Raw genomic sequence first — 21,348 nt, forward strand, 5'->3', positions numbered from 1 at the left:
TAACAACCTTTGCTTACTAATGTTATGCAAATTAAACCTTGTTCAATCTAATGTCACTAAACTTACCTACTCGTAACTCTCCTTGTCATAAATTTAGACCAATGAAAAAGATGGCTTAAAACATGCACCAACCCTATCTTCTTCTGTGCCTCTTTGTATAACTGGAAGTATTGGTCACCACCAAATAAAATTACTTCATGTCCAAATGAATTAGTATCATGCATTCTATCACTTTTTATAAGATTTGTAGCAATCCCAGACGAATCAACTGGTTAATGCAATCTTCCAGTTACTTTTAATTTATAAAGTTAGAGTATTGTACAAAAATGTTACTACCGTAAAAATTGTATAACAGCAGGCGTAGGAGGAGAAGGAAGATTCAAAAGTTTATTTTTGATATATATAAGATATACCCGAATGTGACATTTATAATTATTTTATATTACAATATAATATGTACCTATTTATTTATTTAAAATGTCAAAACTCTACGTGGAAATGACCCCTTGTTTGTTACTCGTGGAATTACTTCTTTTTCCTACTTCAAAGTCATCTTAAGGCCAAAGTAAATTGATGACTGCTTAGTTATTACATATTAACCATAGATAGTACGTAGTGTGCATTATTCGAGTCATTTTTTCATGAATTTGATACTATAAAACTTGGACTAGTTTTGGACTCGAAACCATATGTATTTGTTCTGTAATTACCTTTGATGCGCAGTGAGTTAAATTTTGCTGCTTAAGTATACTCGCTACTCCCTTGAATACTCTTCACTCTCTTAACACTTTTGCTCGGTAACAAACTCGGCAGTCAAAAAATGATATTTTTAAAGAACAATTGAAAACATATAATAATTTTTTTTTCTTAATTTATGTTCTACATAGTACCTCGGAACATAGCATAACTTATTTGAATCTTAGTCATCAGCTTAATTCAACAGTTTGTATAATCCACAAATTAATAATTTACTATATTACCAATATATTTTAGTGGGTCTGATGCTTATTACTATGAAGAAAAATAAACCATTTTAAACAGTCAACATTTATTTATTACATAATCATTCTGAAAGGAACCATATAAAAAAATATTTTCTATAAAGTAATAATAAGATTCTCATTAAATATATCACATTCATAACCAGCTCAGATTAAGCAGATTTCTTAAACTTTTGAATCCAAATAAAATATATACTGCATCGTTTTGAAATGTTGACGTGTGGACGAGGCCTAAGGTTACAACAGGGGCACAACTAGCCCCCCCCATTATTTTATCATTTATATGTATGCATATAATAAACCTATTTATTTAAGTAATTAACTTATGTATATGACCGTTTAGATAATTTCTTAGGCTAAGCCTGCCCCCCAATTATGAAATTTGCAACATACATGTTGCACAACAGCCAAAATACTTTTATAAAGTATAAATGATTAAATATACTCAATAACGGACAAGGGGGAATCCCAAGTTTAAAACAATTTTTTATAGGTACTTTTTGGCATGGCCTTTAGCTCCTTCCACTAATTTAGTTTTATGGATGCAATAAACTGAAAACGGCTTCCACCGAATGTCAATTTAAGTTTGGGGGAAAAAAAAGAAGTTATACGGAGCTAAACAATATTATGAATATGAAGGTTGATCGATAGTATCCATTGCGTGTATGGCCTTGAATTCGCTCACAATCGTGGCTCTGTGCAATGGTGCATTATTGTTATGTAAAATCCATAATTCTATCCTTTTTTGACGGATTTTCTCATACAAACGTCTTAGTTCGCCCAAAAGTACTCTTTATTGACTATTTGTCCCTTTGGAATGGAACGCATTCATTATCAGACCAGCAGAAATCAAAGAAATGTCGTCCATAAATGGGGCATGTCTTTGACGACCTCACATCCCTCCTTGAACGCTTTGTAAATCTCATATGCATGGGTGTTTGATAAAAAAGATTCATCAAAAGCTTTTTCAAACATTTTCAACGCGTCAGCATATGAAATTTCGTTCACAACACAAAATTTAAGGCAAACTCTTTCTTTGATAATTTCGTTCATTGTAAAAATCGTGGTGCAATAGTGAGGTAAATTGACTTTTATATATATATATATATATGTATACATAGATACAAACATACTTTGCTTTATGTATATAATTTTTTTAAATTGCATTTATGTCCTTTTGAAAACCGTCCATAAGTATATTAACTTATTACTTTGTTTAATTTATCAAAAGGAATAAATTATAATACAGGCATGACGATGTGATAAGTAAGACGAGGAAATCGAGACCTATCAACAAAATACAATGGGCATTTTTATGTTACCAATGTAATGCTGTGTTTCATTTTATTTTCAGCAAGTGAGTGAAGGAAAAAAATAAATGATCTAAAAAAAGAAAGACTGATGATGAGGAATGCAGTCCTAGGACTGATCCAATTCTAATAACTCCCTTTCTTAATGCTTAATTTTATTCAAGCTTAACATACACAACCTTATTAACAAAAATGTTTACGGTATATATTTTGTTGTAAGATGTCGATTTCTCTGTTTCTTAACCCTCTTATCATTGTTATAAAAATTGTTGATGGGTTGAATTCAAATTAGCTCCTGTTATGCTAAGAACAATTTCCAATTTCTACCGATAAAATTTGTATTATTAATATTAGCTATTTGAAGTACCTGGCATTATCTAGAGTTATTAGGTGTTGACGAACGGGTAACTCCCCCAGAAATTAGAAGTGTTATTCTTTTTTTTTTTTTTTTTTGACAACATACTTAGACGTAATTACTTAATACTTAGATGTTCTCTCCTCAAGAATGAATGAATAATTATGTCTGACTGAGAAAATAAAAATAAGTGCTCACCTCATATTTTATACAGCAGAATACTTCCTTTTATTTTTTAATATGATACCACACTCAATACTAGATGCAAATCGCCTTCGAGATTTCATTAATATACATTGTTGTTTCTTAGATGAAAAATGCATAATACTCGACACAGTTTTCTATAAGATTATTCGCAATTTAAAAAAATAAAAATTTAATGATAGAGATAGTCTTTTGCTTTTTTTTTTTGTTATTCCATTTATTTTTTTAAAATTTTTATTGTTAATTTTTTCAATTTTATACACTTTTTCTTTGCTTTATTTTTTGTCGTTGTTTTAAACAGGTGCCACACAATAATCTTAGTGTAGTCTCTAGTATAAAAGTTTATTTTTGGTGTTTTAAATATTCTGCTTTTAGTTCTGATTTCAGTTCTCCTAGATTTTATTATTCTTCTCAATGTCAACTCCTGAATGTGGTCCCACTCATCATACAACATACTGACAAGTAGTTATTCTGGGTGTGCAAAAGAAGCATGTCTTACAATAAAAGGGTCCAAGACATATCTAAGATTCTCTGGTAAAAATCTAAAATAAACAATCAGTTCAAAAAATGAAAGTCCATCCTTAAAATACGTTTTTTGTTTGATTAGGAACCACACTGGAGGGTAAACTTTAAGCACGTAGTTGACATGCACTTGCAAGTTTTCTGATGGATTATGAGTACTTGCCTAAAGTCTGAGTAAACGATTAGGAGAAGTAAGCCATCTTGAGTGTGCCAATTTTCCAGATTTACGTTAGCCACCACAGTAGTACAGGAACAAGATGAAACGGTTTGATATATATTCTATACAAATATTACACCACCTTTTCAAGTGGTGTTAGTTGCAGTTCTGTTACACACAACATAAATTATGCCATCTAAATCCCAACCCTGTCTCTCTAATAAATTTGTGATAGAAGTAAAAATGGCCCTCCTAGTCACACGACTTGGGATGTGATGAAACTGAGATGTGATCTTCGATCACTTCTTCGCGATGGTAACAGTCTCCTATTATCTTATTTATCTGAGTTTTGTCTTTTCCTCTGCAAATGTAAATACTTCTAATGACAATCGCGTTTGGAAAGCACAGCCCTTGATAGACTACATAAATGGAACAGCAAAAAAATTTGTAGAGCGATCTGAATATTGATGAATCAAGTGTGAAATATTTTGGACCTCATCCCCTCAAACAATTTTTGCCAGGAAAGCCTGTGCGTTTTGGTTTTCAAATATGGTGTGCATGTACTCCGACTAGAGAGATCCTCTATTGTTTGCCTTACGGAGGTAAAAAGTAGAAAGGACTTGGGCAGGGTCCAGATGTGGTAATTGAAATGGTCGAGTAACTTGAGAATCATTTTATTATTATTATTATTGAATATAATCGCCATGGGCGTCTATAACAGCCTCGACTCGGAAGTCTTGATGATAGTCTGCTTTGTCATATTTTGTTGTTCCTCCCGGATCTTGGACTTCAACTCAGATTTTGTGTAGTTCTAAAAGCAGGCCACAAAATAGTTTGTGATAATTTCTTTACATTGCTGGATCTAATAGATTATTTCTGGAACTAAAGAGTTTCAGAAATATATCTAACAGCCTACATAATAAATTATCTTAATAATGTTCACTATTTCTATGTGAAATTGAGCTTTGTGAGCCATTTAATCTCGTTGATAGTAAAAGTAGATAGGGTAGAGAAATAAGAGGCTGTCTACCATCTTCGGACAATAAATATTCCTTTCTTTCTATCGATGGAGTTTTTCCCATTTCTTCAAGCATGGTGGAGGCCATGCCTATGATTCATTAATGTGCCACAAGTCAATGAGTCCTTTCAAAATAGACTCAGCATACCATATCCGTGATTCCTTACTCCTTCGCCTTATAATATTAAATATATAAACAGCATAAGATTACAGATTACTTCTTTATCATAATTCCTTTTTTCTTCTTCTCCTAGCTATATAATTAATCTCATCGACATACAACAGTAAAGTTCGAACCGATAATAGAAAAACATAAAAGGCGGCGAAGATGTCATGCGACAAAATCTCCTCGAGGAAAAATTACCAGTGCAAAAAATGTAGGGGGCGAAAATGTTAGTGACAAAATTACGTAAAAACTTTTTGGGCATATCACACACAAAAAAAAAAAAAAAATAGCTGTAATTAATAAATTATCAATTTGAATATGTTTAGTCATTGCCAGTTTATTCTAAATTTTGTAGAAGAATAAGTATATGTAGTTCATAAGAAATAAATTTCTTATAAGATTAATTTGTAATATTTTTGTCCTTTATCTGCTGTTATTACTTCGCGTACTTTTAAGTACAATTTATTTCATGTTTTAATATAAAATGAAGAAAAATATACGATATTTATTTACAGAACTTATTCCAGCGCGTACTTTTAAGTACAGGGCCAGTACGCTCACATGAGGGGCTAAAGTTGAAATTATATTTTTTATTATCCATATTTAGGTAAAAAAACACAAATGAAAGTATTGAAGCTGAGGGTTTGATGGAAGTAATGGGTTAATGAAGAAAAATACAACCTATAGCTATATCAATATTGTATACACACCATAAATTAATTAAAGTCCGTTAAAACAAATAAAAACCACACTAGGAATAATGAAATATTTGTAAATATAATTCATATATTCCAGGTTTCCTCAATTTCAAAAAAATATTCCGAGGAATCAAATAGTAAAATGATTTTTTTTTTTTTTAAATAAGTGTAGAATAAACAATAGCAAAACTTGTAAAAACACACCCTGCTTGAAGCTCAATACTTTCTCCGGCAAAAGTCTTCCTTAAAATTAAACTCACTTATCGCTACCAGGGCCACTTTTGTTGAAATATGGCATCCAAGGGATGGCCTCCTTGCCACTGCTTCGGACGCTTTCCTCAAAGCCACACTTTAGCTGCTCGACAAGAAGCCGTACAGTATTTCGTACTTCGTTAGTGCTCTCCCAATATTTTGAAGAACATTCTCCACCAGGAATCTATTCTTTTGGACTCCCAGAAGTATTGCTCCAATGTCCGTGTCTCATTACAGTCACTTGCAGAGGCTCCATTCATAGTGAAATTCTTTTGGCGTGAAGTAGAGACCCGATGCTATTCTGTACTTCTTATACCTTTGTTTCGCTGTTAGTATAGGCTCCCATGTTATTTTGTCTCTTCTTTTTCCCTTACAGCCTCATAAAAATGTGGAGTTCATCCAGATTTTGATCTTTCAAACGCAGTCTTCTTTTGATGGAACTATTTGTTACATTCATAACCACGTTCATGGGGTTAGCTGTTATAGTTGGGCTAAAGAAGCCGCTTCCGCTTTGCTGTATTAATATAGATATTTTATTTATATCTTATGTATAAAAATACCGCATTTGAAACTTTTATAGGCAGAATCTATTATATAAAATTCTTTTATGGGTGCCAACACAGTGGGGCCTAGGAGGCTGAATTTTTGTATCGTTGCCTCTTTTGAGCCTGCTCAGGCTAAGATGTGGTTGCCAATTATCAGGGGGTAGGTCATAAAAGGGGAGCTTATTCTATACCCAAAAGCCAAAATTTGTTTTCCATCAAAAAATAAAAGGTATGGAAAAATAAGAAATCGGTGAAAATTGAACTTTCATTTTTTTTCAGGAGGGAAAAATAAAGAATTTGTCTATGGAATATTGTATTTGTAGATAAATAATATTTGTGGAAATTTGTCTGATAATTCGTTTATATATAAATTTGACAAATAAAAATTGATGTTTAACTAAAATATCTGTTATTTTCTGAATAATTTTCTTTCCCTCCCCCCTCGTTTTTCATCAAACGTCAATTTTTTTTTAAGAAGAAATCCCAAGAATGTATTTATTTTATTTTACCCATAAAAATATAACTACTAAACGTTCAATCTATAATTTTCAATTTCTGGAACATTTTATGACATAATTTTTGCAAGAATGAACCAATTATCGAGGGTTGATTTTTCGACAAACGCTATTCTCCATAACTTTTTTGGTTTTGCAAGTAGGATTTTGTTTTTCTTAGGTTTGTGTTCTTCTTTACAATGGCAATAAATGCTATTAACTACTTTTTGTTTTGCAAAACATTTTTAAAATTTTCTTTGCAAATTCTGATTTGACAATTATTTGACAAAAATACAAGATGCAAAGGTCATCTATACAAATTTTTTATGGATATATGTTATGTTGTTTGAAGTTGTTTATTTTTTTTAATTAATAATAATTCATTTCATATAAATATACAGACGTTATATTATAATGATTGTAAGAATAAACTAATGTTGTCCCACACCAAATGGTCTAAACAATAGGAAGGAATAGTATTGACAATGGTCAATACTATTCCTTCCTAAGTATATAAAAAACAAAATATAAATTAAATAAATAAAAAATTAGGAGCTGCAACATGTTCCTCCAGGCACGCAGCCCGTTTGAACCCCCTAGTGAAAAGATAATAATAAGGGCAACTACGTAACAACGATAATATAGGTCGGTATTGCGAACATAATCTTCCTTGTTTTTTGATTGAATGGTTTACTTTCCACTTTGACAGCTTTTTTTTTGTAGAATGAGTGATAAATAATAACGTAACTTTTTGATTTTTGACTCTTTCGCAACCTCTCACAGAAATGTTATTTAAATTCACCATTTCATAAGTTTTAATGCCACTCAATGTAAAATCAGTAATGTAATGTTGGGTGAAATAGGTAAAAATATAATAGAAAGACAACTTTGTCTGAATCAACAAAATATTTTGACCATCAGGGAAGGTATTCTCTTGTGTTTTTTATTGTTTAAATTAATCTCTTCAAGATACATGGAAGTTGAAGATTAAATGGGTAATTATTTACCTAATCAATTGCTTAGAAGATGAAAAGTTTGACAGAAAATGAACTATTCTGAAAAAAATGCATAGTCAAATTTATTTTGGAGTTGAGAACATGGAATCATTTTTAGTTAGTAAGATAAACTATTTTATGTCATAAGTTATTAATGTTTATATTTATATTTTCTTTACTCTAGCAGGGAGTATTTATTATATATTTCACTCACCATCACAAACTCTTAAAAATGATTATTACTGATATTTCCCATAATTTTGATGGAATTGCATGGATAAATAATGGACCTGCAATGTTTACTAACAGCATCATCAAACTTTGTAAAGGCACAACAATGAAAACAATCAATGATGCCAAATCCCATAATATTCAACTCTTTCCTCTAAATGTATTTTTCCTGTTTATTATTCATATTCATTTTGATATTGACTCAAGACAAAAATTGACAAACCGACTTAAGGATAGTTTAATAGGACACTATTGGTGCAAATTATCAGCAAATACCAAAATCAAGTCAGGAATGCACATTCATGACCTGGCTCTTGAAAAGTGCCCCTTACTACTAAGTACTCTTAATAGAAGAGAGTACTATAAATATTAACTATATTTACATACAAAAATATTAATGATTCACTCAGGATTCAATAAATCAATTTGCACCAAATCACAACAATACTAAATGAACAAAAAAAGAAACACGCTTTCGATTAAAATATGCATTACTTAAGATTATCTGAACATAAATATGATAGATAAGTTATATTCATAGAATTTAAACATAACACTCAAAACCATTTGAAAAAAAAGAAATTTTAAATTTTGGGCCATCGACAAATTACGTCGGCAATTTTTTTTCATTTTTAACCTCACCCCTTCCCATGTCCTATAACATCGTTTTTACGCCTCCCCCATCTCAAAACAATTCAGTTTTTGTTAGCCCCTCTCCTTTTGTTAAGTTATCATTAAATATTTGTCGAACCTTTAAGAACTTTGAATGCATAAAATCATTCATAAGATATAGGATAGAATATCAAAATCAAGATTCCCAAGTTGATTGGAAATATATACAATGGATAATGAATTTCTATTTTAATCAAACTGAAAGATGGCTTAAAATATTTTAATCATAAATTGCGTAATTAAATGTTCATTAGGACTTATATTTCAAATTTGGTTCCTTTTAAATATTTTATACGATGCCTTCCTTTATTTATTTTCCTCTAGTCTTTTTTTATATTTCTTTTGGTATAATAAATATATAAACTGAGATAAAATATAGAAAAGAATAGAAAAATATCAATGATCAAGCATCTTCGAATGGTGATGATAAATGTTTTTCTATTGGCAATACATCATGTAAATTATTTTCTTGGGCAAAATTGGTATCCTTTTCATTATTCTCATTATGAGATTTAAGGTGAAACTTCATTGGAGTGTGGGAAGGCTAAGATAATTTACATTTTGAACTAATACATTTTTCTAATTTGAACTTAATTGAAGGACAGTAAGAGTCAAAAGACATTGCTTTAGGGATTCCATTTTCCCCCCCTTGAATGTAATTTGGTTAAAAGACGCTCTTGCAGAGACAAAAATTGAAATTTGACGAATTATGAAAATATACCGGCGGTTCCACAATTTATAATCCACTTGTACCATACTTGTAGACTAAAGGAGTCGGCAAAAATCTGTAGGGGAAAACACGATTCCAATTGGTCCGAAGAGGCTCACAGCAATTTTTGTCGAAGCATTTAACTATTAGCAATGCATAACGCGATTGTAATACAAGCATTGAAAACCACTTAGCACTTGGTTCCTCAGGAATAAATTTAGAGACTTTTTAAAGTGGTAAACAGTCAACTAAATAATTATCAATGACAGTGACTTCAGAGAGAGCTTAAGATGCAGCGAAATTTTTTTTCTCCCTCCAGTTCAGGGTTGATAGTTTTTCCAGATTCATTCAGATGAGGACCCTAAGTGCCATGGGTAAGAATTATACCAGATAAGTTATGACTTAATTTTGCCATCCCCATTTCTACTTGGTTAAAAGCGGAGAGTCCAGCAGCATTGACTCCATGTATCAAAGCATCAAGCTTTAGCTCTTTGAACAAACTGACAGAACAATCTAATGGCTTTACATTCCTTGGAGCCTCCTAGAAAAAATATATTGGCAAATATAAAATTTGATACTATAAGATAATTGATCTAAGTGATCATATTAGGCAATTTAATAGTCATCATGTGTAAATTATTAGTTGGGGTAATTATATTTGCTAACGTCTAATTTGAGAAAAAAATTACTTCAAAAAATATTATTCAGAATCACTTCTTTTTTTGTTGCCATTTTGTGATTCTGAGACATAAAGTCAATAGAAATAAAGATAGTTTAATTGGTAGAAGTTTCGACTTACATCCTGAGCCCAATCAGCTTCAACAACCAAAATGGGTTTTCTTTTTTTTGATCCCGATATTAAAAGGTTCCTTAAGTCAAAAGCATGTGCAAAGGCAGTCGAGAAATCATATTTTCCGTTTTAATGGAAATAGCATAAGTTTTTTTATTGTGCTTCTAACTGTGTCAGGCTTATAGTTATATACATAATAAAATCCAGTCTGGAATGGGCATGTTAAAAAAAGAAACTGAAAATCAACATGGTTACCCTAACAATTTGAAGAATTTATTTGAGGAGAGAAAGAATAATGCAAATGACGTTTCATTTGATCAGCTAGAATCAGTTGTGACAAAAGAAGAAGGAAAAAAGGACATTTGCTAAAATTACTCCGATGTCAATCCCAAATTCTACTTTGAGTCCAACATGGACTGACTATCATAACTCTGGAACAAATGATCAAAGTTATACTCCATCTTTTATGAGCACATTTGAATATAATTGAATCTATTTAGGAAAGGATGTTCATTATTAGGGAATTAAGTAATAATGGCTAACGAAAATAAAATTCATTCTTTAGACTATGAATTCCAAAAATTGTTTTTGCAGATCCAATATAATTTTAATTTTATAATCATCGACGTAGGAGTACGCATAAGGCCGATCATCTTCTATTTTCCAAACTTGAAATGAGTTAAATGAGACTGACGACATCGAATACTTGCAAAAAATAGCAAAATGACCCATTTTTCCACAAGAAGAACAGTCACTTCCAGTTGCAGGGCACTCAGGCATTATAAAGATATGTTTCCTATTCCAGAAATCAGACTTTCTCTTTTTTTGTATGTTACTCAATTTAGGTTGTACTTCTTCTTGAACAGCCCTTATGTGAACCTTTGGGCTCTTTATACTCAGGGAGGATCACGTTGTCTTTCGTTTCAATTTCTTTTGAGTGATTAATAGACGTTTCTATAAACCTAACTACTTAGATTATTTTATCAAGGTTGAGGAAACTTTTTCAAATATATTTTGTTTATGTTCTAGTTAGAGGTTTTTTTTAGAACAAGGCCTAGAATTTCTTCATTCTCTTAACTGACATCTCCCAAAAGAGTAAAGCGTATAATTCGTCCATCCAGGACGCCCATAAAGATTCCAAAAGATACGAGTTTCTTCTTTTTGGAGACATCTGGAAGAGCCCACTTAACATTAAAGGAGTTATGTGCCCTTGAGAGTGCTGCTAAGTTACATCCAAAACGAAAAATCTATTTTTTAATGACTAATAAAATATATGAAAGAAGCGCAGCTGTTGTTGAGCTCATGGAAAAATATTTGAATATTCAACTCCTTAGTATTGATTTAACCTACGTTTTTAAAGGAACGGTCATAGAGAATCTTTGGCTTAAAAACAGAATTCAAAATAGCCTTTACTATAACGCCCATATGAGTGATATTTTACGATATTGGTTTGTATATAATTATGGAGGGACTTATTTGGACACAGATATTATTGTTCTCAAGGAATTGCCTCTCAACTATAATTATGCTGGAGTTGAAGACATGGAGTCATTTTTAGTTGGTAAGACAGATAATTTATGTCTTAAGCTGTACGTATCATTTCTTTTTTTTCTTCACTCCAGCGAATGGTATCTTGCATTTCACTCATCATCACAAACTTCTAAAAATGATTGTGGAGGATATTTCCCAAAATTATGATGGAAGCATATGGGCCAAAAATGGACCTGTAATGGTCACATCCAATCTCATCAAACTTTGTAAAGCCAAAACCATGAAGGCAATCAATGATGCCAAATGCCACAATATTCAACTCCTTCCTCCAAATGCATTTTTCTCAATTTATTATCCATCCTGGCAATTGTATTTTGATACCGGCTCAAGGGACGTTGTAAGAAAGAGACTTAATAATAGTTTAATAGCACACTATTGGGGAAAATTTTCATCTAAATCAAGTATAAAGTCAGGAATGCCCATTCATGACCTGGCTCTTGAAAAATGCTCCCTTATTGTCAAGTACTTTAAATAAATGATGGTAATCTAATTAATCAAGCAATGTTGATCTGCCTCTATGAATGTCTGAATTTTTAAAAACTAGTCACCGGGTTCACTTTTGTGTATATAGTGATGTATATTTTGATCTTAGAAATAACAATATAGTCGCATTAATGTCATATTGCAGGCGTGTACATATAGCATCGAATGTTTATGTAGGGTGTACTCTACATTGTATTCCATCATGTAAATCATATAAATAATTTTGATATAATAAATGATAATCGAGTAATATGAATGAAATATTCCAGGTGTGTACATGTATACAAAGACAACTGTTTTTTTGTTTTCTTTTGTTTTTCCTCTCTAAAGTATGCCATAATTTATATACATTTAAATTATGGGCTAATATTTGAATGAAATATAAACACTGGTATGTTAAAATGAATTTAGTTTGTTTTTGTTAATGAGCTCTCTAAAAACTAAAGTATTCATATGTACTCAAGAAGACATATGAATTGATTAAATAATAGTGAGAGTGAACTCTTGCAAAACGGAGAGTAACACTGATGATTTCTAAGGGAGTCATCTTCTATATTATTAAAGCAAAATTTGTCTTTTAGCTATCGCCTAATTACTCCGCTAATATAAATATGAATTATACCACCAGGAAAATAGTAATATATTGTATATTGACTCAGGAATCAATTTGTCAGTACAAGAATTGATTAAAAAAAGAAGGAATCACTTTGAGTTATTTCATCAAAACCGGCTTTTTATAGATTTTAGGGCTGATATAAAGGACCGAAAGGAACGAATCGAGACTAAACTTGAAGGGATTACAGCTTTCAGTCTTAAATAAGGACACCGAATCAACACTACAAAATATACATCTATATTAATTAAACCTGTTGTGATTTTTTATTAGAAAAGAAGTACTCCTAATATCTCAAAAGGTTGTTTGATAAAAAAAATAGGCACAACAAAATTTGAGCATGATCCAACAATATTTTAGCAACGACCCTGAAGTTTCCATATTTATTGATTTTTTGATAAAGAAGCATATTTAATCACTTACAATTATGTAAACATTTAAGGTGAGGACTTTATATTATGAAAATATTTAAACGACATTTAAGACTCCAAATTTGAAACGGTCGGACACTATACTGTGGAGAAAGGCTGTTGCACATATCTTAGATCATTCGTTTATATGCTAACCTTGGTCAGGAGTTTTCCTGCACTACTAATTATCAATTGATATTTTTAATATAACTCTTATCATCACTGCTAAGAAAACTGAATTACTGGAGTTTAAAGACACTTACTTGTGCTAACCAAACATTTAAACAAATAATTAAGGGGTCGAGAAGTTTACTACAATTCTTTTACATAGATAGTCAGTTTCTTACGTCTTTTTATAGATTACCTTTATATTTTTATATTATGGATTATTCTATATTTATAATTTTGAGAAAGTTTTGTTCATGATGACTTATGTCAAGAGATTATATGTATTCTTGAAATTTTTTAAAGTAAACTATTCTGAATAAATATCATATGTAACATCTGAAAAAAAAAAAATCATAATCATATTTACTCATAAATTCATACTAAAATTTCGTTTCAACTTGATGTTACTGTATTTATAATTTTACAAAAAGTAAGGCCCATTCAACAGGGGCAGGGGCTAGGCATCTTTTTTTAGAAAATTTACAATTATTCAATTGAATAAGAAAATGTTTTAGTTAAATTACAGTTAGCCCCCTCACTTTCAAAAGATAGTGTGCAGAACCGGATCTTATAATCGTAATTGGTTTTTGAATGTCTATTTCTGAAATATTAATCTTACAATATTCAAGTATTTTTTCTTAATAATGTAAAAAAAAAAAAAAAAAAAAAAAAAAAAAAAAAAAAACAGACTTGCCAAAGAATCAAAGACCCTTTGATCTTTATTGAACGGAGAATAATGAGACGAGGATCTTTCCTAACAAAGTTAAAATGGACCCTAATTTAATTTTTAGCAACCATTCTCCAATTTCCGAGACAAATGGCTAAGATAAAGATAAGCGACGTCTTATATTTTTACAAGCAAATTTCATATTTAAGCGAAAGATAGAAGGCGTCCACAGGATTAAAATATATATAAATATTATTACTATTTTTATTTATTTAATAACACATGAGCTGAAAAGTTCTGGCCTTAACAAATAAAAAAATACGGAATTTTTTCTTGTTCAAATTTGGCTGTTTTAAATAATTATTTTATTTCTTATTTGCTTCATGGAGCGGATTCTCTTAACACTTTAGAAGTCATTGCTGTGATTGAACGGTATTTTTTTTTCCATCAAGAAACAGTGTAAAATTAAAACACGAAATATTTTTGATCCATTATTTAGAAATAACAAAAGTAGCGTTACAATTAGCAAAATAACTCACAGACTAAAGAACAAATTGTCATGAAATTCTGTCAGCTCACTAAAAATGAGCCAATTTGTTATATTATCAACAGTTTTTGAAGTATAACAGGTTTTGCTTGCTTGTTCCAGTATCACTTTCTAACGATTGTTAGTTCTAGGAACGAAATTGATTGGATAAGAGTATGTTTTTTTTGAATAAATTTTTAGGGGGATATTTAAAATCACATTTTAAAAAAAACCTTTTCACCCAAGCTCTGGTTTCAGCATCTTTGATACTTATTGCTATTTTAGGAACTTATTCTTTTTGATTTACATATACAAAGTTGAGCCAATAATTATGGAAATATCTTCTTTTTTTTTTTTTGCCAAATATAATTATAATATTTTTCCTACTATAATGCTATTTTAAATGTTGAAAGTTCACTTCTTTATAGCAGTAATTTATTTTCTCTTCACAAAGTCATATAACACGCAGCTGATGTCAAGAATGGTCTTGATTCAGATGTATCATATGCCTTTTCCTAGGGCTATTACATAAATCCCATATTTAAGTACAACTTATTACTTTGTTTATTTATGACAAAGAATAAATTATGTAATAGCCCTGACGTATCAAGTCCGAAGAGGGTATCGACATACATGTGGTATTTTTGGGTTAACGAGGTAAGGCCGTACGAAAGAGTCAATTTATATTTAGTGTGCTCATCTAATAGGTGAAGTAATAAGTCCTGAGCATTTTTTCACTTTATTTTGACAATAAAATTAACATATTTAGGATTATCCGGTTTGGACTGTCCCAAACAGTTTTTAGGCCAAGCTTCAGTTCGTGGGCAATGGAATAAGTGTTCACATGCCAGTCCAACTCCACGATTTTCTTTTATTTTATCGACATTTTCGACGTTCATATTTCCAGAACGGAATCGTTGGAACCACCGCTTTGCTGTTGCATTCGGTACTGTATTGGGTCTATAAACAGCACACATTTTTTGACTACCTGCTCCACTTTTTCACCTTGGTTGTAATGATACTGAATAATGTATCAAATTTTCTCTTTTTTTACTCCCATTTTGGAACACTGTAACACACAACTGGCTTCACCAAAGATAAAATTATCCATTAACTTTTTTATAGTGTAGGCTTAACCTTTAAGCATACTTTAAGGTTTTTTTGATGCAATGTATTGATTATGTGATATAGCTCTGCAAAGACATCTACCGAAAAAGGCATGAATTTTACTTAACCTAATATATAGATTTAATTTGTAGCTATGGGTAGTTATAAGTTATATTTAGTAAATAATTGCACTAGTTATAAATATATGTAAAGAAAATATTTGGAATATAAAATATTTAATAAGTTGAACAACAAATGAAATGGATCAAAATATTGTTATTACATTCATAAGTTACTGAATATAATTTATGTACTCGTAACGGATGAAAAAAAATACACGCAACCTTTCACACCAACGTAACTCTGAACTTCGATGACATTGACTATTCACAAGAGAAAGTAATGAACTAGCATGGCTAGTGGCTATGATCTGCACGACATAATAATTTAGACTTTAGAGATGCTCGGAAATTGTGATTGTAGAGAATGTAGAGCACGTTTGAAATTTGTAATGTAAACTTATAAATGAGTTAACCTTCAAGTTTCATAAATTAATTGTACATAATACCTATATAATTTATAAAGATTTAGGAAAAAACTTTAAGAACACTCAACGTAAGTCTTAGATTATAAATAAGTTTTATTTACATAAGTTAAGAATTTTTTTGTAGCCGGAGTCGGAGTCGGGCACAAAACCAACTACACAGCCCGGTCCTCAACAAATCCTCTTTGTTATTTCACATTTTGACGGACCAGTGATTACTTTCTACTAATTACTTCATTTCAGGTATTAAAGTTTTCTCATAACATCTGTCAAAGAGATGAGATACCTGAAGTTTAATTTTAGAGGTGTGTGGCTGGAAAGTATTATGCGTTCGAGCTATCATTGATTACTTTTATCCTGTTTATATTCTTTAATTCTAGCTTGGAGTGGAAAGGATATAAAGATATGCAGGTTTATAGGACTGAAGGACCGACAAAACGGTCCTTTGGGCTAAAAATGATCAGATCCATAAAAAAAACCGAAGGGGGTGGGGAGACGGATTAGAAAATCAGTCGAAAAATTGATCCAACATAACTCATCACCAAACTTATCTTCATCTGTGTAGTACTCTGGAGTTATGAAGGTTCTTTGTAATTAAGTAGGTAGGTTATAAAATACAATTTACGTTGCGAAAAAAACTTGGTGGAGGCGTGTGCGTAAGTCTAGAAGTGTTTTGAGATTCCCATAGAAACATTGGAGTTCATTACTTAAATGGGGGAAATCAATTTAATGTCAATTATACTTGATGTAAATAAATTTTTAATCTTTCAGCCAGTTTATTTTTTTCAATACGTTGCTTCGTTTAATTGTACCATTGGCTGGAAAATAAGTCATTTAAAGTTAGTCTTCAAAGTCACGGATTGAGGTGTAATGGATCAAATAAATAATAATGGACGTTAAAACATTTGTTTATCCCTTATTTCGTAAAGTTTTCAACCAATTTGTTCATGTAAAGTACATAAATTTCAAACCGACATTCATACCTTCAATCTTTATTACTGTGTCATATGAAAGTACTTTCGCTCATTATTATCATTTTTTTATGAATTGGAGGTATTTAAAAGTAACGCTTTTTACATAATACTGTACTCTGTAATTCCTAAAAATCTTGATGTTTAAGAAATTTGTGTTGTTTTATTGAAATAAATAATCCGTATAAATATAAAATGGAGTTTGTGTGAGTGTGTCCTCCGTTAGTGGACACTGGACATCCTTTTTTTTTTGGCGTAGTTAAAGAAATTGGGTCAAACGTTAGCCAAAACATTAAGAAAATTTTATTTTCTTGATATACAGGGAAAAAAACTATTAAAAATTGCGTTAATTAATCATAACAACATTAAATTTGGATATCAAAAAGATATAATTTGTGACTATTATTGTTGAAATATCAAACAACATCATTTTTTATAAAAACTTGTATCAAAGAATAATTACTTTAAACGAACTTATGGTACTAAAAATATAGTCAATAACGTTGATGAGATTGAGTGTGATATATGAGATAACAGCTGATATTACATTTGTAGCAATACATATACCTTAAATAGACAAAGCAAACAAACAACATAAATGTGAACAAATTAATCAAACCTTGACTAAGAATTGTAGAATTTCAGATTAGTTCCAAGAAAATATATTTTTGCAAAAACAAATTGCAATTATTCTAAATATTTTTTCGAAAAAATATGAATGCTTTTTCTAGCATTAATATCTATTTATTAAAATTGGGATGCAGAAAATCTTAGTTCACTAACTAAGGTTGAAAATAATCGGTTATATCTGAGTCAATTACACATGTATACTTAATTCTAAAAAAAATACACGGCCCAATCTCTTTTTTAGTGAAACACATTAATTGGCAAACAATAGGATATCAACCAAACTAAATAAATATATTATCTGTAAGTAGAGATAGGACGGTTCTTGGACCCGTATCTGAAGTACCTGGGTACGGTATAAATAAACTTGTATTATCCGAAAAGTTTTGAGATCCGAAACGGATTCGAGCACTCGAACTATAAAGGAACATAACAAAGATAAAAAGGATTTTTTGGATGTAAAAATACCTAAAGTATCTTAAATACTTAATCCTAGTTAAAAAAATGATGGATTTTGGGGACTAATATAAGGGGGCTAATGCTTTACCTAAACACAAAGACTGGTTTTTTATAGCTCAATGGGCATAGATAGGGGGTTAAGGGGTAAACCAAAAAATTACTGCCATCTTAAAAAACAGCTATACGAATAACTACGTTTTGTAAACTTATTCAAAATCAAAAAAAGTTATGAGCAAAAAAAGAAATCAGCGGGAATTGGAATTTCTTTTTATTTTATTTTAGGAGCAAAAAATGAACTTTCAATTAAATATTGGATTCAAAGATACAATAAAGTTTGTAGAAATTTGCCTTGAGATTCGTTTGCATATATATATTTGACTCATAAAAATTGTTTTTTTATTGAAATATCTTTCCTTTTCAAAATATTTTTTCCTTTTTTGTCTCCTTTTTTTATCAAATTTCAATTTTCAATTTTTTAGAAGAAATGTCACAAAAACGATGCATTTTGTATATAGTTTTTTTTTTTAGATTTTAATATTATAAAAATTAAACTAAATTACCATTTTATACACAGAACAGATCTAGCAAAACATAATGGTTATAAGGCTTATTCGGAGGGTATAAATTTGTAATTATTAGATAATGGAAGCTATTGCAAAGAAAGTGTAATTTATGTGGATATCGTAAATTGTATCAAATTATCCCTTTATACATAGAAGGGATCCAGCTCAATATAATTTATCATTTAAGTAAAATGTTCTGATAAATGAGAATTTTATAAAATAATTTTTGCCATATTTGCAAAAGTGTAACAGTTATCATTGGTTATTTTTTTGAGAACATTATATTCCATAACTTCTTTGCGCGAAAAAAATATTGGTGGGTTTGTGTTTCTCTTTACAATAAGTGTTATTAATTATTATTTTTTGCAAAATTTGTGTATTTTTTTTTTGTTTATTTTCTTCGCGAATTTTGATTTTTCCATTTTTGACAAAAAGAAGAAATGCATTTTTCATTTAGACAAATTTTTTCATGCATATATGTTGGTATGTTAATTAAAGTTTATAAAATATTTTTATTTTGTTTTAAATTCATTATAATTGATAATACATGTATTATAATGATTGCCCGCACTTAAGGAGCAATAACATTGGCCATTGCTAATGTGATTTACCGCTCCCTCCTTGGCCCGAGCACCACCGGGTATCCCTGCGCTAGTACCAACATTAAGGTATTTTTTATTTTATTGAAATGTCGGGGTCGCCGAGTCAAAATCCGTTCTTATTGATGAAAAAATACAATCAGCAAAGTTTGAGCGAAATTAGAAATTTTCAATGGTAGCTAAACGGCTTCAAAGTTTTGAAAATTGCGTATTTTTTCAAAAAAATTACTTCTTTCTCGATTATAGTGAAAACAGTTTAAAATACAGCTTTTTATGTTTTATTATTTAAAAAAAAATGATAGCTTACTCTAAAATATATAAATGCTATTCCGAGAAAAAAGGTATTTATAATATGAATTACAATGCAAAATAGCTGAAGAGATAACTAATACAGATATAACATGTTGTGTGTAAATTTTTTACATTTTTACTATTTTCCTTCTGTAAAACATGATTCTTTGTTTTGAATTGTATTGGTCCTTAATTTCGGATGTTAATCTTGTCCCATTTATTGGTCTTCCATAGATGTCCTAAATATCAAAGCGCCATGTCTGAAGCATAATTTCTGATATACACTTCTGGAGTACTTTTGTTTACAATTTAAATCTATTTGGCATGCATTGGCAATGAAAATAAATCATTGAGATGCTGAAACTCCCATAAGAGTTTTTAAAAGTTGATCAAAAATTGTAGCTAAGCAACCATAGTTATAAAAAATCCCTTGAAATAATTGATACTCTTCAATTTTTCAATAACCAAGCCGTACGAGGACTGGTACTATTTAAAGGAATACAGTGGCTTGTTAACAACTGACGAATTGCATTTTCAATTCTTTTTACAAGTTGTTGAAGAGATGAAGATTCGGAAAAAAAAAAAATGTACATATATAGGATATCTTAGTATATTATACATATTATTTAGTATAATGCTTGATAGAGTAGAAACTATTATTTTAAATATATAAATTATCTTATGTTAATAAAGTTATAAGCTAATAAAATATATATCACACAAAGCAAAATAAATAAATTTCAAGGATAATTGTGTTTCATTTTTTTCTCTCGACAAACTCTGAACATACATTTTACCAATGGTATTGAAAAAATAAAAATAATAATTGTCACTCTAAAACTCTAATCATTCAACAAAACGTAAACATGTAATGAAATTTGAATATTTCGTATGGAAAAAAAGAGAAAATATTTAAACTTGTTGCAGAATCCGTTCTGTATGTATTATTTTTCTGTTCAAATATTTTTTATTATAATTCACATGAAAAATATTTTTAGCCATATAAACAAAAAATATATCCGATAATAAATTGTGTCATCTTTAAAAAGTTATAAAATATATAAAGCTGCATCTTAAACCATTTTTATGATAATTAAGGAAAGAAAGCACTTTTTTCGAAAAAAATGGTTATTTTCAAAACTTTGAGGCCGTTCAGCTACTTCTAAATATTTCTTAATTTCGCTGAAACTTTGTCTATTTTTTTTTATCGATAGGAACGAATTTTGACCCGGCGTCCCGGACATTTCAACAAAATGAAAAATATGAAACACCTTAACCTACATATAACGAATGTATATTTTATTTATTATAATTAGTTGCATCGAGTAGTTATTTCACACGGCCTTAGCTCACACTCAAACACAAAAATTGACACTTTATTTACTTGTCAGCCGGCAAAGTTTCTTATTCCTTAATCAGTGATGTTAACATTGTTTAGTTGTATACGAATTAGTTCGTATTAAGCTGTGAACAATTATCAACTATTATTGAAGAATAATTCCATTGTTGGAAGAAGTGGCAAATTATAAACTGATTTTGGGCCTTTTTTTATGAGAGGTTACAAGATAGATTAAAGGTAACGACGTACCTAATGTTATTCTAACAACAATTATAATATTTATGCTCTACTAGCAATAACATTGGGTTACA

The 21,348-nt window shown here is 30.1% G+C and overlaps 1 protein-coding gene and 1 long non-coding RNA gene across 2 annotated transcripts; one reads left to right on the plus strand and one right to left on the minus strand.

Moving 5' to 3' along the window:
• Positions 1-8,306: 8,306 nt before the first annotated feature.
• On the minus strand, positions 8,307-10,245 carry LOC121117001 (uncharacterized). Its single transcript, XR_005864016.2, has 2 exons — positions 10,129-10,245; positions 8,307-9,870 (listed from the first exon to the last, which is right to left on the minus strand). It is a non-coding gene; the product is annotated as an uncharacterized lncRNA (long non-coding RNA).
• Positions 10,246-11,254: 1,009 nt separating this feature from the next.
• On the plus strand, positions 11,255-12,446 carry LOC121116576 (lactosylceramide 4-alpha-galactosyltransferase). Its single transcript, XM_040710842.2, has 2 exons — positions 11,255-11,680; positions 11,742-12,446. The coding sequence occupies exons 1-2, from the start codon at positions 11,377-11,379 to the stop codon at positions 12,143-12,145; spliced, it is 708 nt and encodes a 235-aa protein (XP_040566776.2). The 5' UTR covers positions 11,255-11,376; the 3' UTR covers positions 12,146-12,446.
• The last annotated feature ends 8,902 nt before the right edge of the window (positions 12,447-21,348 follow it).

The sequence above is a fragment of the Lepeophtheirus salmonis genome, chromosome 4 (assembly GCF_016086655.4).
Source record: "Lepeophtheirus salmonis chromosome 4, UVic_Lsal_1.4, whole genome shotgun sequence".
Classification (NCBI taxonomy): Eukaryota; Metazoa; Arthropoda; class Copepoda; order Siphonostomatoida; family Caligidae; genus Lepeophtheirus; species Lepeophtheirus salmonis.